Consider the following 21,448-nt stretch of genomic DNA (forward strand, 5'->3'; position numbering starts at 1 on the left):
CAAATGCCAGCATCATGTCCAATATTAGACAACTCAATTAGTGAAAGAGTTTAACACATTGCTAAATGGCGGGGGGGGGGATCTCTTAAGTACATTATTTTCATTTGAATTGAGACCTATTTTTCTTGGCCAAACCACATAAATGTAGGTTTCTCTGTCTCAAAGTTCAGGACATTAATGCTGAAGTCTCAAAGGTTTACAAAGTATTGCTGAATTGGGTCTGTTTATGATTAGCATACAAAGTTCTCATGAAAATTAGCCCCTTTAGGGACTTAAAAAAGAGATTTGTGCTGATAAAATCAAACTAACATTCCTCTCTCACTCAAACTTTCTCTAATCTAAACTAAAAGATATTCTTATAAAGTTACATATTTAACTTAAGAAAATACATATTATTTGTGAAATAAGATATTTTTAATCAAAATGTTTGCTATAAAATGTTTAAAGGGAAGAATATTTTCAGATACACAAATTAGAAGCAGACCTTTCTCAACAATAAATGTATTCATTAAAAGCATGGTCAGAGCTGACATGTCAATGTACTAGAAAAAGAGCCAGTGCTCCCCTCAAAACCTAAACAACTGCAAACACCCAGAGGAACACAGAGACCTGCCTTGTTAAAGTCCACTAAGAGCTGTGACAAGAGAGGAGCAAGTTGCTCCTAAGTGCTCCATTTGGAAGGGCAAGGTGAGGTCATGTGTTGGGGACAGTACCAGGATGATGTCTGGAATAATGAACTGTGGGAAGAAGGCAGACGGGGAATCAGAAAGGAAAGGAGAAGATGTAGCCAGTATAGTAAAGGTCAGAGGTCCAAAGACAAGAAAATGTGGAGGCCAGAATGGGTTCGGTATGGCTGGCAACACAGAGAATCCAAATCTAGAAGATGCAGGTGGGACAAAGCACCAGCACCAAACAACAGAACAGGATAAGACAAGAGAACCAAGGGGTTGGGGCTGACAGAGCTCAAGCTTCAAACAGAACACAGCACCAACACCAAGAACACTGCACAACCACAAATATCCCAGGACTAATCTCGAGACAGATAATTGTTTTTGTTTGTTTGGATGTGTGGCAGAGTCTCCCTCTGTAGCCCCAGCTACCATAAAAGTCCAGATCCTCCTGCCTGAGCCTCTGGAGTGCTGGGATGACAAGTGTGGTCACCATCCCAGACAAGACTGTTATCAGCCAACATAAGAGAAAGGGAAAGCATGTCCGGTCTTCACAGCAGATAAGGAAGAGAACACACTGCCAACCATCCCTCAGGAAATGTTACAAGTGAGACTCTACTATCTCCTTATCAAAACTCTCAAGGTCTCCGAGAGACCTGTTCATCTTCTGCCTCAAGAGGAGCCCCTTTCAATGAATCCTGGAAATCAAGATACAAAGCACTGGAAAGCTGGCAAAAAGACTGTACCAGTCCCTAAAGCTTAAATCTTCAAAACACATGGTCTCCACACAATTATACAATGCATAGTCTGAAGTCTAACAGAAAACCTGTTAACACAGAGATAAAGATAGCATTACACACTGGGAAAGTAAGAGGAATGAAAACTTTTGAATTTGTTCACACAGAGTTTATGTACTCAAAATAATACTGAGGACCTAATTTAAAACTTCTATATGGGTCTGGGCATAGCTAAACTGCAGACTGTGTCCCCAATAAGTGCAAGGCCCTGGGTTCAAGCCACAGAGTGCCCTCATCTCTCTCAAAAAGTAACATTTAATGAGTCATTTGCCTTTAAAAAGTCTTGTCCTTTTCCAGTTAACAACACTCCTATTTATTAAACAAATTACACCCCAAACAATAACTGAGTACTGTCCTCTGATAGCAGTCAGGACTGGTGGTAGGGGAAAAAAAGCACAGTTCTAATTAAAAGTAGAAAAAATGCCAAATACATGATTCAAACATGAAAACAGACAGGAATGGGGGTGTGGGGATACAAAGAACAATTTTGTTGAAAACAGAAAAATGTCTGTGACTCTTAAGTATGAAAATGACGTGCGTGCAAGTCAAAGGTAAAAAACCTTCCACCAAAAGTCCAATTTGATTTATGCAAATTGATGCATTTAATATTCTCCAAACATTATTAATCTTTCAAAGTGAGGCAAGAAGTGAAATACACCCCAACCTTCATCTATACATTTTTAACAATAACACTAACAAAGATTTGAGGTGCAGGGGATGGGGCTCAGTGCTAGAGCCTGACCTAGCCATTGCAAATACATCCCCTGGTTCAATCTCCAGAACCACCAATGAGAACACACAAAAAAATTAAAATCCTTTTAAATTATCAATTATCAATGATTCATGCAGGAAACATTCACTCTGAGAATCCCCACTTAGGATTCTTGGGGGAGTAACCATGGAGCAATGTGATGTGGTGACCACAGTACACTGTGCTCTGATGGACTGAATGGATGCTCTTGGGCAGTGCTAGTGGGTGAGTTGGTCTTAGTGTTTCCTGAGGTCAGTTTGGCAACATCCTAAGTCACAGCACATACAATAAGCCACAATTTCATTCTTACACACTTATTTCAGAGGGTACACGGACATACACAAGAGTTACCTACTGTAGCATTTTATTTTTGCAACAGCAAAAGTTAGCCAACTTTCTAAATGTCTGTTAACAGCAGTCTATCCATAAACAGTGACACAGACTGTATCAAATGGGGCAATGCTCACTCTGTGCACCTAGATGGAAAGACTGCCATGCTACATCAAAATATATCATGTAAAACAAAACAAAAAAAAGCAAAAAACACTATACACTGTGATTATAAAAAAAATAAAAGAAGGGGCTAGTGTGGTAGCCCACATTTTTGTGGGTAAGATGCTATCTCAAAAACAAAATATGGGGCTGGAGAAATGGCTCAGCAATTAAGAGCACTGGCTGCTCTTGCAGAGGACCTGGGTTCAATTCCCAGCACCACATGGTGGTATGGAACCATGTGTGACTCCAGTTCCAGGGGAATCCGATGCCCTCTTCTGACCTCCAAAGGCATTGCATGACATGGGTGCACTTACATACATGTAGGCCATACACTCACACAACTAAAAAATAAAAAATTAAAAATTAAATAAAAAACCAAGCAAACCAAAAACTAAAGAGATGCCAGCATATTTGAAAGGTTGTGTAGGATTCCTGTGTCTGCATGTGGGAAGGAGAGCTAGGCAACTGAAGGTGGCTGTGGGAGAGTCTCCAGTTTTTCATATCCCTACGTAATGCCCAACTTTCAAACTATGAATTGATTACCTGTACAAAATTCAAATACATCTTAAAAATACACTTCAGAGATGGGGCAGGAGGATTAGTAGTTGTTCAAGGTCAGCCTCAGCTACATATCAAGTTTGAGGCCAACAGGAGCTAAAAGCCTCAAAAATGAAAATTAAGGGGCTGGAAAGACGGCTCAGTGGTTAAGAGTGCTTGTTGCTCTTCCAGAGGACCTGCCTTCTGCTTCCAGCACCCAAATCAAGCAGTTCACAACTGCCTGTAACTCCAGCTCCCAGGGATCTGACACTCTCTGGCCTACACACATGTGGAAGGTGGGGGGGGGGCAGGGAAGGAGGGAGAGAAAAATAAAAAATAATAAAACTTAAAGAAAGGAAAATTTAAAAAAGAACTAATGGGGGCTGGGAAGATGATTCAGTAGATAGAGCACTTGCCCTGTAGGCATGAATCCCTGCCTTAGCAAAATGAAGTGGAGAACAATCTAGGAAGACACGGGTATCAACTTCTGGCTTCCACATGCATGTGCATATATGTGCACACACTCACACACCTGTGCCCACATACATGCTAACATCCATAGAAATATGTGTATATAAAACATACATTTGCAAAAAAAAAAGGAACAAAGAAATGGCTGAGGCACTGATGAGACTTTATCAGGAATTTCAGGTCATCCTCAGCTACACAGTGAGTTTTAAGTCAGCCTGGGATACATGAGACCTCATATTAAATAACAATAGGGTCTGGAAAGATGACTTGGTGGTTAATAGCGCTGACTGTTGTTGCAGAAGACTCGGGTTCGAATCCCAGCACTCACATGGCAGTTAACAATTGCTCATAACTCCAGTTTCAGGGGATCTGATGGCACTTTCTGACCTCTGTGGGCATTGCACGACACAGGTACACTTACATATATGCAGGCAATATACTCATATACATAAAATAAAAATAATAACAATGATATGAGTGATGATAAAAGTGTGTCTATGCCTATCCTACACTGTCCATTAAACGGTATTGTGTTCCATTAAAAAAAAGGGGAAACCCCTAATTGTAATGAGGCCCTAGGCCTCACCTACCTACCTGTGCAATGGATGCTTAGAACAATAAATAAGGAGAGGGAACATTAATAGAAACAAAAATTCCTTTAAAGCTGATGTGGATCATTTCTGTATCAGAATCAATTAAGAAGCTTTTATGGAATGTTATAATGTACAATGAGTATTTCCTTTCAATTAGAAAATAATTTCAGTGGCTAGGGAAATGACTTAGTGGTTAATACTGTTTGCTGCTCTTATAGAGATCCCAAGCTTGGTTCCTAGTAACTAAGTCTGGCAGCTTACAATCACCTGTAATTCCAGCTCCAGAGGATCTAATGCCCTTTTCTGGCCTATTCAGGCACCCATACACATGTGGCATGCACAAACACAGACACATAAGCATAAACTTATTTTTAAAAAGCCTTTAAAACTAATAATAATAATAATAATAATAATAATAATAATAATAATAAAGAGGTGCTCAAGAGATGGCTCAGTGGTTAAAAGCACTGGCTGCTTTTCCAGACAACGTATTTTGGTTCTAGCAGCACTCAAATGGCAGCTAACAACCATCCATAACTCCAGTTCCAGGGGATCCAATGTCCTCTTCTGGCCTCCATGGGCATGGTATGACAGACGTAGGTGTATTTACATACACACAGGCAGAACACTCAGAGACATAAAAATAAATAAATAAAAATAAAATAACTTCAAAATCTCAATATAATCTTACCAAACTGTCACACAAAAATGAAATCTTACTCAGGAAATTGAATAGAGAAAATAATCCCAAGAGGCTATATCCTATGTACAACACATTAATTCTACTCCAGAATTTATAGTATCTGGAATTTACATATACTGAGCATGTGACCACCAAAAATACACTGTTCCTACAAGCAAGAAAAAAAACATTTCCCAGCTTGCAACCACAGATGATGAATAGAATTGTTCATTTATGTTCTAATGGGAATGAAGAAAACCCTGAACGCTAAAACACAAACTTTACAGCATTTTCAGGAGAGATGATTAACTATGTTATATCCAACTCAAATGTTTATAAATTATGCAACATAATCAAATATTTTGTTCAAATACTGTTTTCAAATTAAGCAGAAAATTCACGTCACTTTAGTTATTGGCATAAAGAATAATTTAATATGATCTTGATAATTAAACGTTTTACTATTTAAGTAAATATTTTAGAGCTAACAAAACTGAAAGTTGTTTTGGGCTTAGGACAGTTTTTTGGCCTTTTCTTTTTTTAATTCTGGTCCCATAAAAATCTCACTAGACTGGGTCCCAGCAGCTCTCATCTCCACCCCACCACCTGGCAAAGCTCTCAGCATCAGGGATCTCCCAGGGCTAACCAGGACCAGCCCTCAAGCAGCAGACCTCATTAGGACACAGAGGGACGGGCAGGGGCAGCTGATGGTTTGCTACTTAGCACTTAAATCCCTGTTCAATTAGGGGCACTCCCAGAGGAAGCTCACAGATTACACTTGAGATAAGAAAGGCAGCTCTCTCCCTCACACCTCCATTTTCCAAGCAGGAAAGGGCTTTACTTTTCATCTCCCCTTAGCTCTTAGTCTTCCTTTCCTTTGTAACACTTTTCCAGTCTTTTCTGTCACAGCTAGATGCTGTATGACAAGCAACGATGTCATCAAATATCAACGATGTAAATGCATGACTGTTATTAAAATTTACAAATGTGTGCACCCTAGTATTCAATAACTTCCTTGGTTCACCTATAAGCTACAGCTTTGGAGGCTGGGGATGTGGCTTAGCATACTTGTGGGGCCCTGGGTTCTATCCTGCAGGCCACATAAGCTGGGTGTGATGATGTACTCAAGAGATAGAGGCAGGAGGATCAGAAGCTCAGGGTCATCCAGGCCACATACGGAGTCCGAGGTTAGCTGGGGCTCTGTAAGACCCTGTCTCAGGAAACAAAGGAAGGGGGGAGGGACCAGAATACCTGCAGTTTTTAGCTCATAATAAAAACCACAGTATCACTCCTATAGCATTACAAAATTGTTGTTATAATTCACACATGAAATACTAGCATAACATGAAATCGGAAAAGTGTGGAACTACATGAACTCTTTCCTTCAAATTTCTCAAACATGCTTTTTGGCAAATAAATACCTGAAGGCTTCCTAGAAGCTGCTGCAGACATGGCTAGGACAGTGCCTGGGCCATTTTGCAGACATGGGAAAAGCAAAGGTAAGTTCACCTAAAGGAATGAGAGGAAAAGAGTGGCAAGCAGATCAAAGCAGAAGGCTGAGTGGTGTCTGCCAGTCTAGAATGCAGGCCCGAGGAAGCATCTGACAAGGGATTCTCTACATGACAGAGGATTCAAGCATGTACACTGTGAGGAGTGGAGGCTGGCAGAGGAAACAGCAAGGCTTTGGATAGCTGAGGTCAGCTGATACAGAGCCTGGGGCAGGAGAGAAGTAAAGGCATGAGCATACCAGAGGCCAGTGTTTCTTAAGAGGAGGGGCAGTGTACATATCCTCAGGTGAGTCAGGACATTTGAGGGGATTCTATAATAAACTTCTATTTTATAAGCTGAATAAGTTAAAATACAAGAGGACCAGTTAATGAATTGCTTTTGAGAACTGAAGAGATTGCCATATGAAAGCACACATAGAGACCGCTGAGTGGTAAGTGCTCCAGAGCATTTACAAAGTTTTCATCGCAGTGTGTGTGTGGGGGGGGGGTAGAAGAGCAACAAGAGCAACAACAACCCCCCCCCCAATACAGAGCCAGCAAAAAATGCTACATGGCACACAGGTGGCAGAAAACAAAAGCACTGAACAAAATGTTTTAAGATTTAAAACAGGAACTTTTCAGGGCTGTTTCATGACCAAGCTCCCGGTTGGTGCGAAAAGCCTATATAAGAACTGATTGAAAAACAAAACACACACAAAAAGTACACCTACTCCAGATCCCAAAACCCCCAAATTAAAGATCTCTTTGTGAGGCTGGGCTTGGTGGTGCACGCCTCTAATCCCAGCACTCAGGAGGCAGAAACAGGTAAATATCTGTCAGATAGAGACCAGCCTGGTCTACATACTGAGTTCCAGGTCAGCTGGGGTTACAGGGCAACCCTGTCTCAAAAAGACCAAAACCCAAAAATATCAACAAAAATGTCTTGTGAATGATTCTGTTTCCACAGGCAAACATTTGGAAATAGGTAGCTAAAACACTGTACTGTAGGCTAAAATGCAACTTCTTTACTTCATAAAACACAAAAATAAGTAACAAATCATCAAAAGCAAGTAAGATGCAGATGAGTAGGAGTAACGGGTTACAGGTCATGGAGTGAGGAGTCTTTCCTCCTTCTGATCACCAAGCTCCAAAAAAGGACTTTAGGGCTGCCTGAAAGGAACACAAGGAAAGGCCCCTAAAGATCAGATTGAAAACAAAAACACATCTTTATCTACCATGCAAGTTCAACCTCTCTGACTGCAGCTGAAGTATTCACAAGCAAAAAACGAAGCAGACACTAAGATTCCCACAAGGGTTACTTTACCCTGCACACTACCACAGATGCTTCTGCTGTGTAGAAATTTGGAATCACTTGCTGGTTCCTTGCATGTGTTCAGCTCCATCAGTCAAAGAAGAAGCAAGAAGCAGTAACAACGGCCGTGAAAAAGGAAAAACAGAGGCTAGATGGGGCTCAGTTGGTACAGTGTTTGCTTGCCTAGCATGCAGGAAATCCTTGGTTCCATCCCCAGTGCTATATAAGTTCGGCGTGGTGGTGCACACTTGTAATCACAGCATTGAGCAAATAGAGGCAGGAGGACCAGAAGTTCAGAGTCATCCTAGTTTAGTGCCAGAGACTGTATCCAAAATAAATAAGATGATAGATGATAGATATATAGATGATTGATAGATAGATGGATGGATGGATGGATAATAGATAGATAGAGATAATAGATGGATAGATAGAAAACAGAACCTGACAAATGAATGACTGACAGCTATCTCCAATTCCATTCAGATCACAGAGACCCATATGCTCAGCAATTGGTGGAGCGGAACCTCTCAGAGGGCACCTACCTAATAGTCAAATATTCATAAATGAAACCCTTATATTTAATCCTATCACAATCACACAAACATGCACAAAACAAAAGGAGACAGGAAAGTGGGCACAAAGACTAACATAATATTCATTCTTATATCAGATGATGTTCTTCAGGAAAAAAAAAAGATAATTTTAAAGGATTAAATTTTATTCTAATTCTGATAAGATGCCATAGAGGTAAGAATCCAATTCTGAAAGGAGGGTGAAGGCATTAGAAATACACCAGAGAGGACAGTGAGTCAGCCCAGCATACCAAACAGTACTTCCAATATGAGAGGAGAAAAGATTCAAGACAATAAAATCAGTTACCAGGGGCTGGACTGCAGCTCAGCAGCAAGGCGCTTGCCTGGCAAGCACAAGGCCCTGGGTTCCAGCTCCAGCTCTGCCATAAAACTGTATTTTCTAAAAAGATAAAAAATATTCCATAGTGGTTGAGGTGCAACCGATCATTAAACTTACTTTTGCCTAAAACAAAGAGAAAGGAGAGCAGACCTGGGTCCACACTGAACTTGTTTCATGTCATATGAACAAAGCCCAAAGATATTGAACAGTGTCAATCCCTACTTGGGACAGGTACAGGTGAAGTCTAGAGTTCTTGCTTCCTAACAGCCACATAGCCAGAAAGCTAAGGGTCAGAATGGGGTCTGCTTGCCAGAGGGGCAGATTTCCAGTGCTGATACAAATTTCACAAACTCAATGTACGTTTCTGTTACTAAACACGTCAACGAGTAAGAATGCTCCCTTTTCTTTCTCAGGAGAAAAACAAAACAACCAAAGTGGCTCTGCCTGTGGCCAGAAAGGCTTCCCCAAGAAAGCAGGGTATCCCCAGCAGAGCATGTCATCGGGGCTTCATTCTTCTCGGCTCTCCATGATGGCTATAGTCCACGGAACTTTGATGATAAAAACAGAAAATACGTAGGGTTCATGGAAAATAAAGCATGGCACCTACACATGGAGTCCACCAATCACTACATTCTGGAGCAAATCATTTAAAACTTGCCTTGTGACAGCAGCCATTTGTTATCAAAGCACAACAAAGTGATCTGTGATATACCAACAGGCGAGAAGACAGCTCTCCTAGAAGGTTATTTTGGGTTTAATTCTTGGTATTATTGTGAATATGACAGATTTCTGTTATGAAGTAAAATCTCTGGAGTTTCATAATAAAAGCTTAATTTAGTTTTATAACAATCTTAATGGTTTTAAGTTTCTTCATTAGGTAATGCTAGAGAAAAACACAATTATGTTTTGCTTCTGCACAAATTCTGCGAATCTTTGCAAACTGGGAAATAACAGTAATAAAACCCTTTCCCTTTAAACAGCACAATTTTAGGATTTAGAGACAAGGAGCTTGAACTTTTTCAATCAACATTTTGGCAGTCACAGAACTGAACCTCAGTTCCTACGAATGGTGGTGATCACTATAGGGTGCTGGCTATTCCTACTCTGGATTTCCACAGCGCTTCTCTGTTTTTGTTCTGTGACCCATGAGTCATCTCACTGGCCAGTCCATAGCTGTTATAATCAGATTTCTGAGTGAGCCATTTCCTAATTTTGTAATTAAGGAAGTAAGATCATTTCGTACTCTGGAAACTAACTTCTTTCCTTTATGTCATCTGAACAGTTCTAGAATTACATAAAATTAGATCCCCTGCCCTATTTAAATTTTCTTTTTTTTTAATTTAGAGAAGACTAGTAAGCACTTGGGGAGAAAAGGAAAGAAAGACTTTCCCATACATAAGGGGATCTGTGCAAAAAAGCAACTGTGGTTAACAGTGTACAAACAGCAGCCACAGCCTGCCTGCCCAGGGAACATACCAGCTTACAACATCAAGTTAAAAAATGTGCACCCACACAGGCACAGAGCATGGGTGAGACTTGAGGCATGCCCCAGGGTGCTGGGGTTCCTTTGAGGCCAGGAAAAGACAAAGCTGATAGAATTGTATCTTCATCAAACATTTAGGATAGTTTTTATTCTTTAGCAATTCTGCCAATTAGGTAAAGTTCTCCTTGATGGAAAGAATCCTAAAACACAGGTTTTCTGCAAAGGCCAGGGTAGTTACTCCCAGCACAGAGCGAAAGTAGCAGCCCAAGGTGCCTTAGACCTCTTCTTGCTGCCCCTGCTAATTGGGTTCAGGCCTGTTCAAGACAAGGCAGTGAAAATGGCAGACTCCCAATTAGCTTAAGGTTTCCTTCAGATCCCTCTACTTTCTGCCCCTAACTTCTTCCAATCATGAGGTTTATAAAGTTTGTATCCCTCTTATGTGGATTTTATTAGTGCAATAAAGTGTAAAGAAACAAGAACAAAGCCAGCTTGTGATCCATGATCTACTGGTATTAAACAATACCGGGTGCAGAATCGGGAAAATGATACGATTGAAAGGAATTCAATCTTCTGAAAATATTGTCTGACGTCAAAACCCAAAACTTACTTTTTTGGTTTCTGAATCTACAGTAAAAATTTCCAAGGCAGAAAAACTCAAATAACACAACAAACCATTTCACTTTCAAATCGTTTTGTGTTTTCTCTGAGAAGGTTCAAAACAAAGAAGTCAAAAGACTGACATCATAAGGATTCTCTCAGAAATATGCATGGTCCTTTACCTCCCGAGAGGAGTCTCAGGATTGTGCCACAGACCATGCTGAGCAAGGCAAGTTCATTACTGAAAAGACCCCAAATCTGAAGACCATGTCCAGCTTCACCCCAAGTGCTTCCTAATGCAAGTTCTAATGAGACTCATCAACTCCTTTATGATACCCTAGTAAAACCCACCAGCTCGCCATAGAAGGAAAGACTGTTCCCTATCTCATTAAGTAGATCAGTTCCCCACAAAGAACAAGACAGCCCTGGTTCCTGGAGAAGCCTGCAGACTCAGCATCAAAGCACTCCTTTGTCCTGTCCATCCCTTGTTTATTCCCATTGGCAAAGTTGCTGTGGTCATAACTGCCCTCACAAACACAGGTAATGAGCAATAAGCTCTCTAGTAGGAAACAGAGCAAAGACAGAACCACTAGAGGCATATAAAACCTAGAATTTACCTGACCTCCTCAGTGTAGATAGCATACTCTAAAGGAGGACAGCTATCAGTTCTACCCTGGTGAGCCCTAACTGTCAAGAACTAACTGGCAGAGAACTAATTTTTTTTTTTTAACCCTGCATTCCTATACCCACAGAGTGCAATCCTCCTCATTATAGTTTTAGTAGCAAACCTAAAGAGAAATGAAAGCTTTAGAAAGGATATCAGGCCATTGAACCCAGAGGACTTATGGAGAATATTTAACTGAACAAAGCACAAAGAATAATTGGATGCTGTTTTCAATGTATAAAACAGAATGTTCCTCTTCTTCTGCCAAAGAATAGTGCCGCCTTCTGGCAAAATATTGCAATCTGAGTTTTATCTTATTTTGCTTTTGAGGTTCTTGTTCCATGAATGGAATCTGGTATAACTAACTGTCCTGATAAGAAAGTATCAAGCCTTCTCCTTCCAGGTGTAGTCTCCTTCAAGCCAAATTGAGAGAAGCCTCAATCAAGGAAGACGATTCTAGATCAGAAATCAGACAGCGCAAGCTGTCAGGACAGACAGGACATCACTCTACATAACCTACTAGCAAGTATTTCAAATAACCTCTACAGAGGCACAAGGCTCGGTCTCTGGGAAAAAGAAACTGTGCAGCTTCTCCAATGGGTATCTCAGATCTATAATGGTAATGATAAGATCAAATCCGTATCTTTTTTTTTTCAACCAGTCTGGCCTTGAACTCACAAAGATCTACCTCTGCTTCTGCCTCCCAAGTGCTGGGATTACAGGCATGCACCACCATACCTGGCTCAAAACTGTATCTTTATAATTAAGTTTATCACCTTTTAGATAACCTAAGTTGTTGAAGTTTTTTTCCAAATATTGCAATAAAAAGTCACACTTAGCACATTTAGCCAAATGCTGACTGCCAGGCAATAATGCAGGATCAAGAACATGGGACATTTACCTGATCTTGCTTTTCCAGCCACCGGTCCACCATTGGGTGGGTGGCACTCAGAGAGGAGCGGGTGTTGTCTCTCTGGAACTGGTTGGACCAGCCACCAGGATCCCTTGGGAGGCTCCTGTAGTTTTCATCTTTCTATTTAAAAACAAACAAAAAGGCATCTTTGTAAAAACACAGATTTCACAAATTAATGGTGTACTTGAATTTTCTGAAGTCAAAGAAAAATTATTCTACATATTTGAAATGTTTTTCCAAGTCTATACAAAATACTGGATTAAGGACACTGAGGCCAGGTTCACCTCAGAGATGCAGATGAATGCCAGGAATAAGGAAGTTTAATGAAAAGCAGGAGAGAAAGCCACACTGGATATACAAAGTAGGCAAAACACCTGCCTATCTCACAGTCCAGCCCAAATCAGCTTCTCAGCCAAGTGTATTTTTGAGACATGTATTTCTAGAGACTAACATTTTCAACTAAGGCATTTTCCCTCTTATTCTTTTCCAATATCATGAGTACAAAATATCTTCAATAATTTATCAAAATCAGTGAATACAAGTAAGGATGATAAATTTTCTTTACATCCCTGAGGTTTTATTACTTTGGGAAAAAAGATTTAAAAGTCTCTGGGCTGTTCTGTTTTCTAATTCACAAGCTAACTGTCAAGATTAATTCAAATACCAAGGAAAATGCTGGCCTTTCACATGAAAGACAAATAATTATTTATTCTGGAATGGTGAGGACAAACCATGCCTTACACAAATATTTACTAATTCTCAGTTTCCCACAGGAGCACCAAAGAATACTGGATGCTTTTCTCAAATAATAAATTATAACAATAGGCTCTGACTTTTAAAAATGTTTTTATGATTTTATTTCATGTATATGTAAGTGTGTGTGTGTCTGGTCCCTTGGAGACTAGAAGAGGGTGTTGGGTCCCCTGGAATTGCTATTACAGATGGTCATGAGTTGCTATGTGGGTTTTGAGAACTAAACCTTGGTTCAGTTTTCAGCAAGAGCAATAAGTGATCTTAACCACTGAGCCATCTCTCTTGACCCAGGCTCTGGCTTTTGAGCTGTAAAATTGGATTACAATTTTCTGAGAAGAATGGGCAAATCTAACATGAAGTAGAGAAGTAATATTTTTTTGTTTAATAACTAAGCATAAAGTATTTCTAACATGGACAGATTTAAAATGTTATTCTCAGTTCAACTCAGATAGCATGACAAGTTAAGAAAAATACAATATTCTCCATAATAACCTTGTTAATGATGATATAATAACCCTAAGTATATTCAGCATGAGCTTTTTTTTTTTTCTTTCGTCTTTTTTGAGACAGGGTTTGCCTGTAGCCCCAACTATCCTGGAAGTCACTATGTAGACCAGGCCGGCCTTGAACTCATAGAGATCCACCTGCCTCTGCCTCCTGAGTGCTGGGATTAAAAGCGTGCACCCAGCACACCTGGCTGTTTTTTGGGTCTTTTTGAGATGAGTTTCCCTGTAGCCCCCTAGCTGGCTGGAAATCGCTATATAGACCAGGCTGGCTTTGAACTCCTAAGATCCGCCTGCCTCTGCCTCCCAAGTGCTGGGACTAAAGGTGTGAGCTACCACTCCCAGCCCACCATGAACATTTTTAAGATTTATTTTTATTTATGTATATGTATGTGTTTATATATGTGAATGCCATGTGTATGCAGGTGCCCTTGGAGGCCATAAAAGGACACTGGATCCCCTCAGTGAACTTTGGTCCTCTACAAGATTAACAACAAGCACTCTTAACCAATAAGTCATCCTTGTAGTCCCATTATTTTATTCTTACTCTTCATATTCTCTCTCTCTCTCTCTCTCTCTCTCTCTCTCTCTCTCTCTCTCTCTCTCTCTCACACACACACACACATGCATGTGGCCATGGGTTGGGGGTATGTGTGGAGGCCAGAGGTCAACTTTAGGTGTCATCCTCTATTTCTGTCCACCAAATTTTTGACACAGGATCTTCTCATTGAACCTAGGGCTCAGTTTCAGCTAGACTGGCCAGTGAGCCCCCTGGAAGCCCCCTGTCTCTCCTTCTCCCCAGGCACTGGGGTAATAATCATGGGTGCTGCTGTGCCCAGTTTTTTATTAATGTGGGTTTGGGGGATCCAAATATGGGTTTTTTTTACCCACTGAGCTGTCTCCCTAATCTTCATTCTTCATTTTTAAAACTATACAAAAACCCAATACTACAAAAATAAAACAATGCAATATGATAAAGGCTGGTACAGAGGAGACCTTAGCTGTGGATCAGGACATAGTATTCTATTCCCTCAGAATTCTACAAGAAAATTCAGCAAGCATAAAACAGTCTTGGATCTATCTTAACAGTATAACATTTGAAAATCACACCAAAACCTACATTTATCAGTACAAACTTCAACATGCAAAATCAGAAACCTTTTCATTAGAATTAACCCACAAAAAATAAAATCATCTTTTAAAATTTGGTGGTGTATTAGTCACTTTTCTGTTGCTGTGATAGAAACACTGACCAAAGCAATTTATAGGAGGAAGAGTTTATTGAGCTTACGGTTCCAGGGGAATTACAGTCCATCATGGCAGGGAGGAATGGTGGCTGAGGTGGCTGGAGCAGGAGGAACAGAAGCTAAGCTCTCACATCATCATGCAGGCACAGGACGTAAGAGAGCAACTGGAGATCTGGCAAGGCTTAAAAACTCTCTAAGCCCACCCCCACAGTGACATGCTTCCTCCAGGATGGCCACACTTTCTAAAACCTCCCAAAACAGCACCATCATCTGGGGACAAAATGTCCAAACACTAGGAGCCTATGGGGGACATTTTCATTCAAACCACCACAGGTGGCAAATATAAATATTAGCATTAAGGACTTTTTAACTAGAAAAAAAATCTACATATCTATGGTTACAGGAGCTTCAGAAAGTAGTAAGGAAATAAATACCATAAACACCATAAATACACCAACAGAAATTCAAGGAAGTCAGGAAGGGTGGGTATGTTAGGAACAAAAATCTTGACATCCACAAAGAGGCACAATGATTGCCATCAAGGTGAGGTATGATTTCCAAGTCAAAGGCCATGGAGATATTAATAACCAGTTCCTAAGAAAACAAACCACTGAACACAGAGGCTGAAAATCCCACCCTGTCTCTTAAACTAGAACTATATTTCAGAGAAATGAACAGTGACAGCCAATGATGGTGTGACTGATCCTTCAGAAAACTGCCAGGCCACAGAAGTGGAGTCAATACTAGAGCAAAACCATCAACATTGCAATGAATGCTGAGACAGTGAGGCAGAAGGAAGCCCAAACCAAACACCTCCCACATAGACTCATGCTCTTTCCAAAGGGCTCTGGATCCTTCTTTGCTCCGCTCCTTCTGCAATCAATCATCAGAGCCCCTAAGTCCTATAGACCTGAAGTCCTCTATAAGACTATGTACTCCTTGACTGCAATCCCTGCTCTCATCTGATACCACACAGCCCGACACTTGCTTCAGCCATATCCTCCCCAAGTTCTATACTACTCCCAGGCAGATCATTCTAGAATGTATGTTGGCTCACACCATGCCCGATGCCAGATGAACCTTCAGACAGTCGTGCTACCTGCATTGCACACTCTGCTCTACCTCTACTCTGGCCTTCCCAAATTTTGAATTGCATTTCTTCTGGGGAAAAAACTCACTATTCTTCAAAGCCAGTCAATTGCCACTCTCTCTCAGGAGCAGCTGCTGGTTCCCAGCACATCATTCTTTCTGTTATCATGATACCCTGATTTTATTTTCAATATAGTTCTAACTCAAAATTTAATTTTCAAAGTTGCTATTTTCACTGTTACACTGAAGCCCAGGCAAGATCACCATTCACATTTAACCCAGGCAGTCAACATAGCAGCCTGCACTAATGTGGAGGGCCTTAAGTATTTTCTATTTCCTATTTCACATGGTTTCAGAATCTGGAATATGAAAAGAACATTTTGCTAAGCTGCTTTGAAAGTTACTAAGAGAATAGCATAAAGTGGTTTCAAGACAAACCTCAGTGCAGTGTATTTCCACTGAAATGTAAAGACTGAATTTTTAGATTTCACTACAAGACGATTAGCATGGGCATATGCCTATTTCAGTTTACTGTCGCACCTATACAGTGCCAGTAGTAAATGTGATTATTTCTAATTGTATCTAAGAAATAGTGGGTTATTTCTCCATATAACTCAATTATGACATAATTCATACAACACAGTACCAATAGATAATCACATTAAGGGAGATTATAGAGAAAGATCTGAGGGGTTTTTTTTGTTTTTTTTAACTGTACCTGAAAACTTCTGTAATTTTGCAAGCAGACAGTGAACTCTTAGGAACTAATGTATAAGAAAAATAAAATAAAATTGACATTAATGCTTCAAAATAAGTTTTCCTAATCCATGGCAAAGTCACTAATAAATCCATGTGTAATGACCTGTAAATTACAGCAATCTAAACCATTACCAATTAAGTACAAAGGCTTAAAAAACAATTTTAAACCCTATGAAACATACCCCTTATTATGTTACTACCATCATGCAGGTTCTAGAACTTTAGATATGTTCTACACAATCTTGTCTAAATCTGAGGTGAAGTGGAAACAGGGAGCAAAGGAATGAAAACTGTGTTCTGTGTTTATGGAGAGAGTATATGGATACACATCAAATGAAGTGATTTCTCTATGTAACAAAGTGGTTAGTCACTACTGCCTATTGAAATGCATGTAGTATACTCTATTTTCATTTCAAAATGTCTTTTCAGGTAATAGTTTCAAACATAGCAATCCTAACTAGATTATATATATACTCACTTATAAATTATAACTACACATTAGTGAAAACTTTAAATCAAAATCATTTTCAAGCTTTTATTTCACAACTAAAATACAGGCAAACCAAACCATCAAATCCTACCCTTCATTTTTTTGCAGAAGTCTACAAAAAGTTTATAATAAAACAGATGTCTTTTTAAATCTGTTTCATTCCACGATTAATGCACAAATTCTGTAAACATCAGAACAATATTTTTCTTTTAAAATATTTTATTATTTTTAATGTGTTTGAGTATACTGCCTGGATATATGTAAGTGCACCTGTGTCCTGCTATGCCTGCAGAGGTCAGAAGAGAGTGTCAGATTCCCCTGGAATTGGCGTTGCGGACAATCATTAACTGCCACATATGTGGGTGCTGGGAGTTGAACCTGGGTTTTCTTCAAGAACAGCCAGTGCTCTCAAGTGCTGAGCCATCTCTCCAGCCCCATATTTCTTTCTCTCTCTCTTTCTCTCTCCCTCCCTCTCTCCCCCTCCCCATCTTTTTCACAGCAGCCTCAAGTAGCCTCGAACTCATAAAGATCAATCTGCCTCTGCCTCCTAAGTGCTGAGATTAAAGGTGTGCGCCACCACGTCCAGCCCATATTTCTCTTTTTAAAAAAATTTTACTTTATTTATTTAATGTGCGTGAGTGTTTTGTCTGCATGTATACAATGCTCCTATACACAAGGAGAGGGCACCAGATCCCGTGGACAGAAGTTATGGACAGTTGTTAGTTATCGTGCGGGTGCTAGGAACTTAATCTGGGTCCTTGGCAAGAGCAGCCAGTACTCCTTACTGCTGAGCCACCTCTGCCGCCTGGAAATAATTCTTTAAACACAAAAATCTGTTGGGCATGGTGGTGCATACCTGTAATCCCAGTACTTGGGAGGTTGAAACAGGAGAATCATGGTAAGTTTGAGGCCAGCCTGGACTACATAGTGAGTTCTAAACCAGCCTGGGCTGCAAACTGACACCTTGTGTCAAAAAAAGAAAAAGGGAAAAAAACCCCAAAAAACCAACAACAAAAAACAAATTATCAGTGGTACTGATATAATGATTCATTAAAACAAAATAGTAATGATCATTAAATGTGCTAATGACAAGCAATAATCAGGACTTTGTCTAAAAGATTATATAAGAAAAGCACTATGAGGAAAGGAACTACTTTTTCTTTTTCCTTTTCTTCTTCTTTTTTTTTTTTTAATTATAAAAATCTTCCACCTAGGAGGCAGCTCCAAACAGCAGCTCAGCTTCATGGTGGGTGGGAAAATTTTTCCCCTAGCCAGGAAAAAACAGGTGTGGCTAGTGTGATCAGGGACTCTCTTGTCAACAACTGTCAAAAGTCACTGGCATGGGAAATAAGAATTTGCAGCTCCTTGGCAGCAGCAAGTTATAGAGTAGTGTATCTGTTCCAGGGACAGGGATGTGAAAGTACGTCCTCCCCACACATCTTCAGAAGCCAAGCACAGTCATGAGAGAAATTCTACAGAACCACCCGTGGCTCAGAAACCTGCTGGTCAGACTCCTCTGCATGGCAGTGAGCATGAGCACTACTCCGTGGTTACCATGGGGTGCCGGCACAGGAAGCCCAGCTACGATGCCATGTAGCTACAGAGCAGAAACTCGAAACACCTTTTTAAAAACCACAAGGAATCACACCATATTGCAAAATGCAAAACACTCAATGCATATAAATTTCACTTTTGCACCCTCTGTGCATCATATGGTTCCAAAGACTCCCTCATGATGTTAAGATTTTAAACTTGTAACATTCTTAACATGTCAATTGTAGTAAAAAAAAAAAAAATCAATTTTCCACTTTATCATTTCTCTTGTCTTCCTTTTAAAATTTTACATTTACTCATTCATTCATTCATTCATTCATTCATTCATTCATTTGGGAGAGGTATGTGTATGTGGAAGTCAGGAGACAACTTGAGAGAGTCAGTTTAGCCATCTACCATGTGGGTTCAAGGGAGAACTGAACTCACAGCATCAGGCTTGGTGGCAAACATCCTTACCACTGAGGCACTTCACTAGGCCCTACTTTATCATTTCTTCAAACCAGAAACAATGAGTGAAGCAAATTTGGTAATTATAGCTTAGAATAACTTTTTCCCTAAGAAATGGCATGAAGTTTGCTACAGTCTTCATTAGTCAGAGATAACAATGAGGGGCCACCTTCCTGTCTTCAGGGTCAGGGTTTATCTTTTCTCCCTCTTTGAAGTAGCATCAACGCCAAAGCTTACAAGGAGATAACCATGAGGACTGTTCATACAATCACTGGCAGTGCACTTCTCTGACGTCCAAGTCATCCTCTAACAAATAATGAGAGAGAGAAGATGAGGTAGGAGAGAGGGAAGGAGAGAGAAGACGAAGACTAAACCCCACCTTATCAATGAGAGCAGAAAGTATGGCAGCTGCTGTCAGCATGGACCAGTTACACACTTACTAAGGCATTTTTAAAACTAAGTGAAATAAAGAATTTCATGCTAAACATAGTATAGGTTGAACACCCCTTTTCCAAATCATTTGGGGCAAGGGTTTCAGATTTCACTCTCTTTTTTTTTTAGATTTGGGAACATTTTCATACTCGTGTGCACATGGAGTATTTGGGGGATGGGAACCAAACCTAAAGACACATTTATTTAAGTTCCATATATGCTCTAGTGGGCATCACCTTGCAGCTGAGGCCCAAGGGAAAGTGGGCTGCCTTTGCCTCCCGGCCCTCACTCCTTACATCTTCTGTTGCGAACACATCAGAAGCCAGCTTCTTTAGTCATCCAATGTGGAATCGTCCAGGGCTTCAGTGACAGATGGAGACTGCTGCAGCAAATGGCCTTGTGGGCTGAGCAGTTGCCCGGTTCTCAGCTTCTTCAGCATGTAGAAGGTCATTGTTGGAATACCCAGCCCGGATCATGTAAGCCAATTCAACAAATTTCTTTTGTAATACATAATCACTCTATCCCTTCTGCTCCTCTAGAGACCCCTGACTAATACTCATACAACATAAGGGTAACTTTATGCAATTTGGTACACTTCCTGTGGAATTTACCATGTCAGTGCTTGGGCTTGGGAAACGCCAGTTTTCCAAGGAGGTTGGTCTATCTGTGTCAGCATGGCTACCACACGTGCATGACTATGTTAAAGCAGAGCAGCCCTCTTTGTTTTCTTGAGGTCTTAGTTAGCTATGGTCAACCCATGTCCAAAAATGCCAAATGGAAAATTACAGAAATGAACCATTGTTTTAAATTGTGTAATGAGATTGCATGCTGTCTTATCCGTCCTCAGCCAGGACATAAGCCATCCCCTTTCCAGTCTCCACACTGTGTATACTACCTGTCCATGAGTCACTGGGGAACAGACAGTTATCACAGTAACAGTCACAATGCCACAGAGCCCAGGAACAGATGACTTTTACTTTTCTTGACAATGGCACCAGGGTATAAGTGCTATGATGGTAGCAGTAGAGGTAACTCCTTTTTTGTGAGAAGGTGCAAGTTCTCAATAATGAAAAACAACAGCCATATGCTGAGGTTTCAGAGATCAACAGAAACAATGATTGATCCATGAAACTGTGAAGGGAAATAATCCAGGGCTTGTTTGCTGTGGAGCCTCAAATTACAGCTACCCTTAGTTAAGATGAAAAAGCACTAGCTTATAAGGTGCAGGACTACCTAAGATTTCAGGCATCACCAGGAGTCTTGGAACGTGATCCCCATGGACGGGGGGCGGGGGTTGCAAAATGAACCCAAAGGCATTATGGGAAATTCAGTTGCTGCTGTTGATCTGGGGTGGAGCACCGTGCTACCCTGAGTGGATGGTAAGCTCAGAGGTGAACACAAACAATGCTAATAGTATGCACATCTGGACGTCCTTCCTATCCTTTATTTATTTATTTATTTATTTATTTATTTATTTATTTATTTATTTAGGTCTTTTTGAGACAGGGTCTCTGTGTAGCCCCAGCTGGCCTGGAACTCACTATGTAGACCAGGTTAACCTCAAAGTCACAGAGATCTGCCTGCCTCTATCTCTGGAGTGCTGGGACTAAAGGTGTGAGCCACCACAGCTGGCAAGACTGTGCAAAAGCTCTGAGAGTGGAAGAAATTCAGGAACTGGAGCTACAGATGGTTGTTGGTTGCCATGTGGGTGCTGGGAATTGAACCTGGGTCCTCTGCAAGAGCCATCTCTTAACTGATGAGCCATCTCTCCAGCCCCCTTTTTATTCTTAGTAACTACACAGAGCCATGGAG

The 21,448-nt window shown here is 40.5% G+C and overlaps 1 protein-coding gene across 16 annotated transcripts in view; it reads right to left on the minus strand.

Annotated features, from left to right (window-relative positions):
- The window catches only part of Pard3 (par-3 family cell polarity regulator), a gene marked incomplete at its 5' end in the record, with an annotated part of 355,877 nt that overhangs the window by 320,320 nt on the left and 14,109 nt on the right, over positions 1-21,448 (minus strand). For 11 of the 16 annotated variants that reach the window (XM_029570668.1, XM_029570667.1, XM_017801795.1 and 8 more), the window contains 1 exon segment: positions 12,351-12,482. In XM_029570668.1, the coding sequence (XP_029426528.1) occupies positions 12,351-12,482 (132 nt within the window). 16 annotated transcript variants of the gene reach the window in all.

This window comes from Nannospalax galili, unplaced genomic scaffold, assembly GCF_000622305.1.
Source record: "Nannospalax galili isolate Female #2095 unplaced genomic scaffold, S.galili_v1.0 scaffold123, whole genome shotgun sequence".
Classification (NCBI taxonomy): Eukaryota; Metazoa; Chordata; class Mammalia; order Rodentia; family Spalacidae; genus Nannospalax; species Nannospalax galili.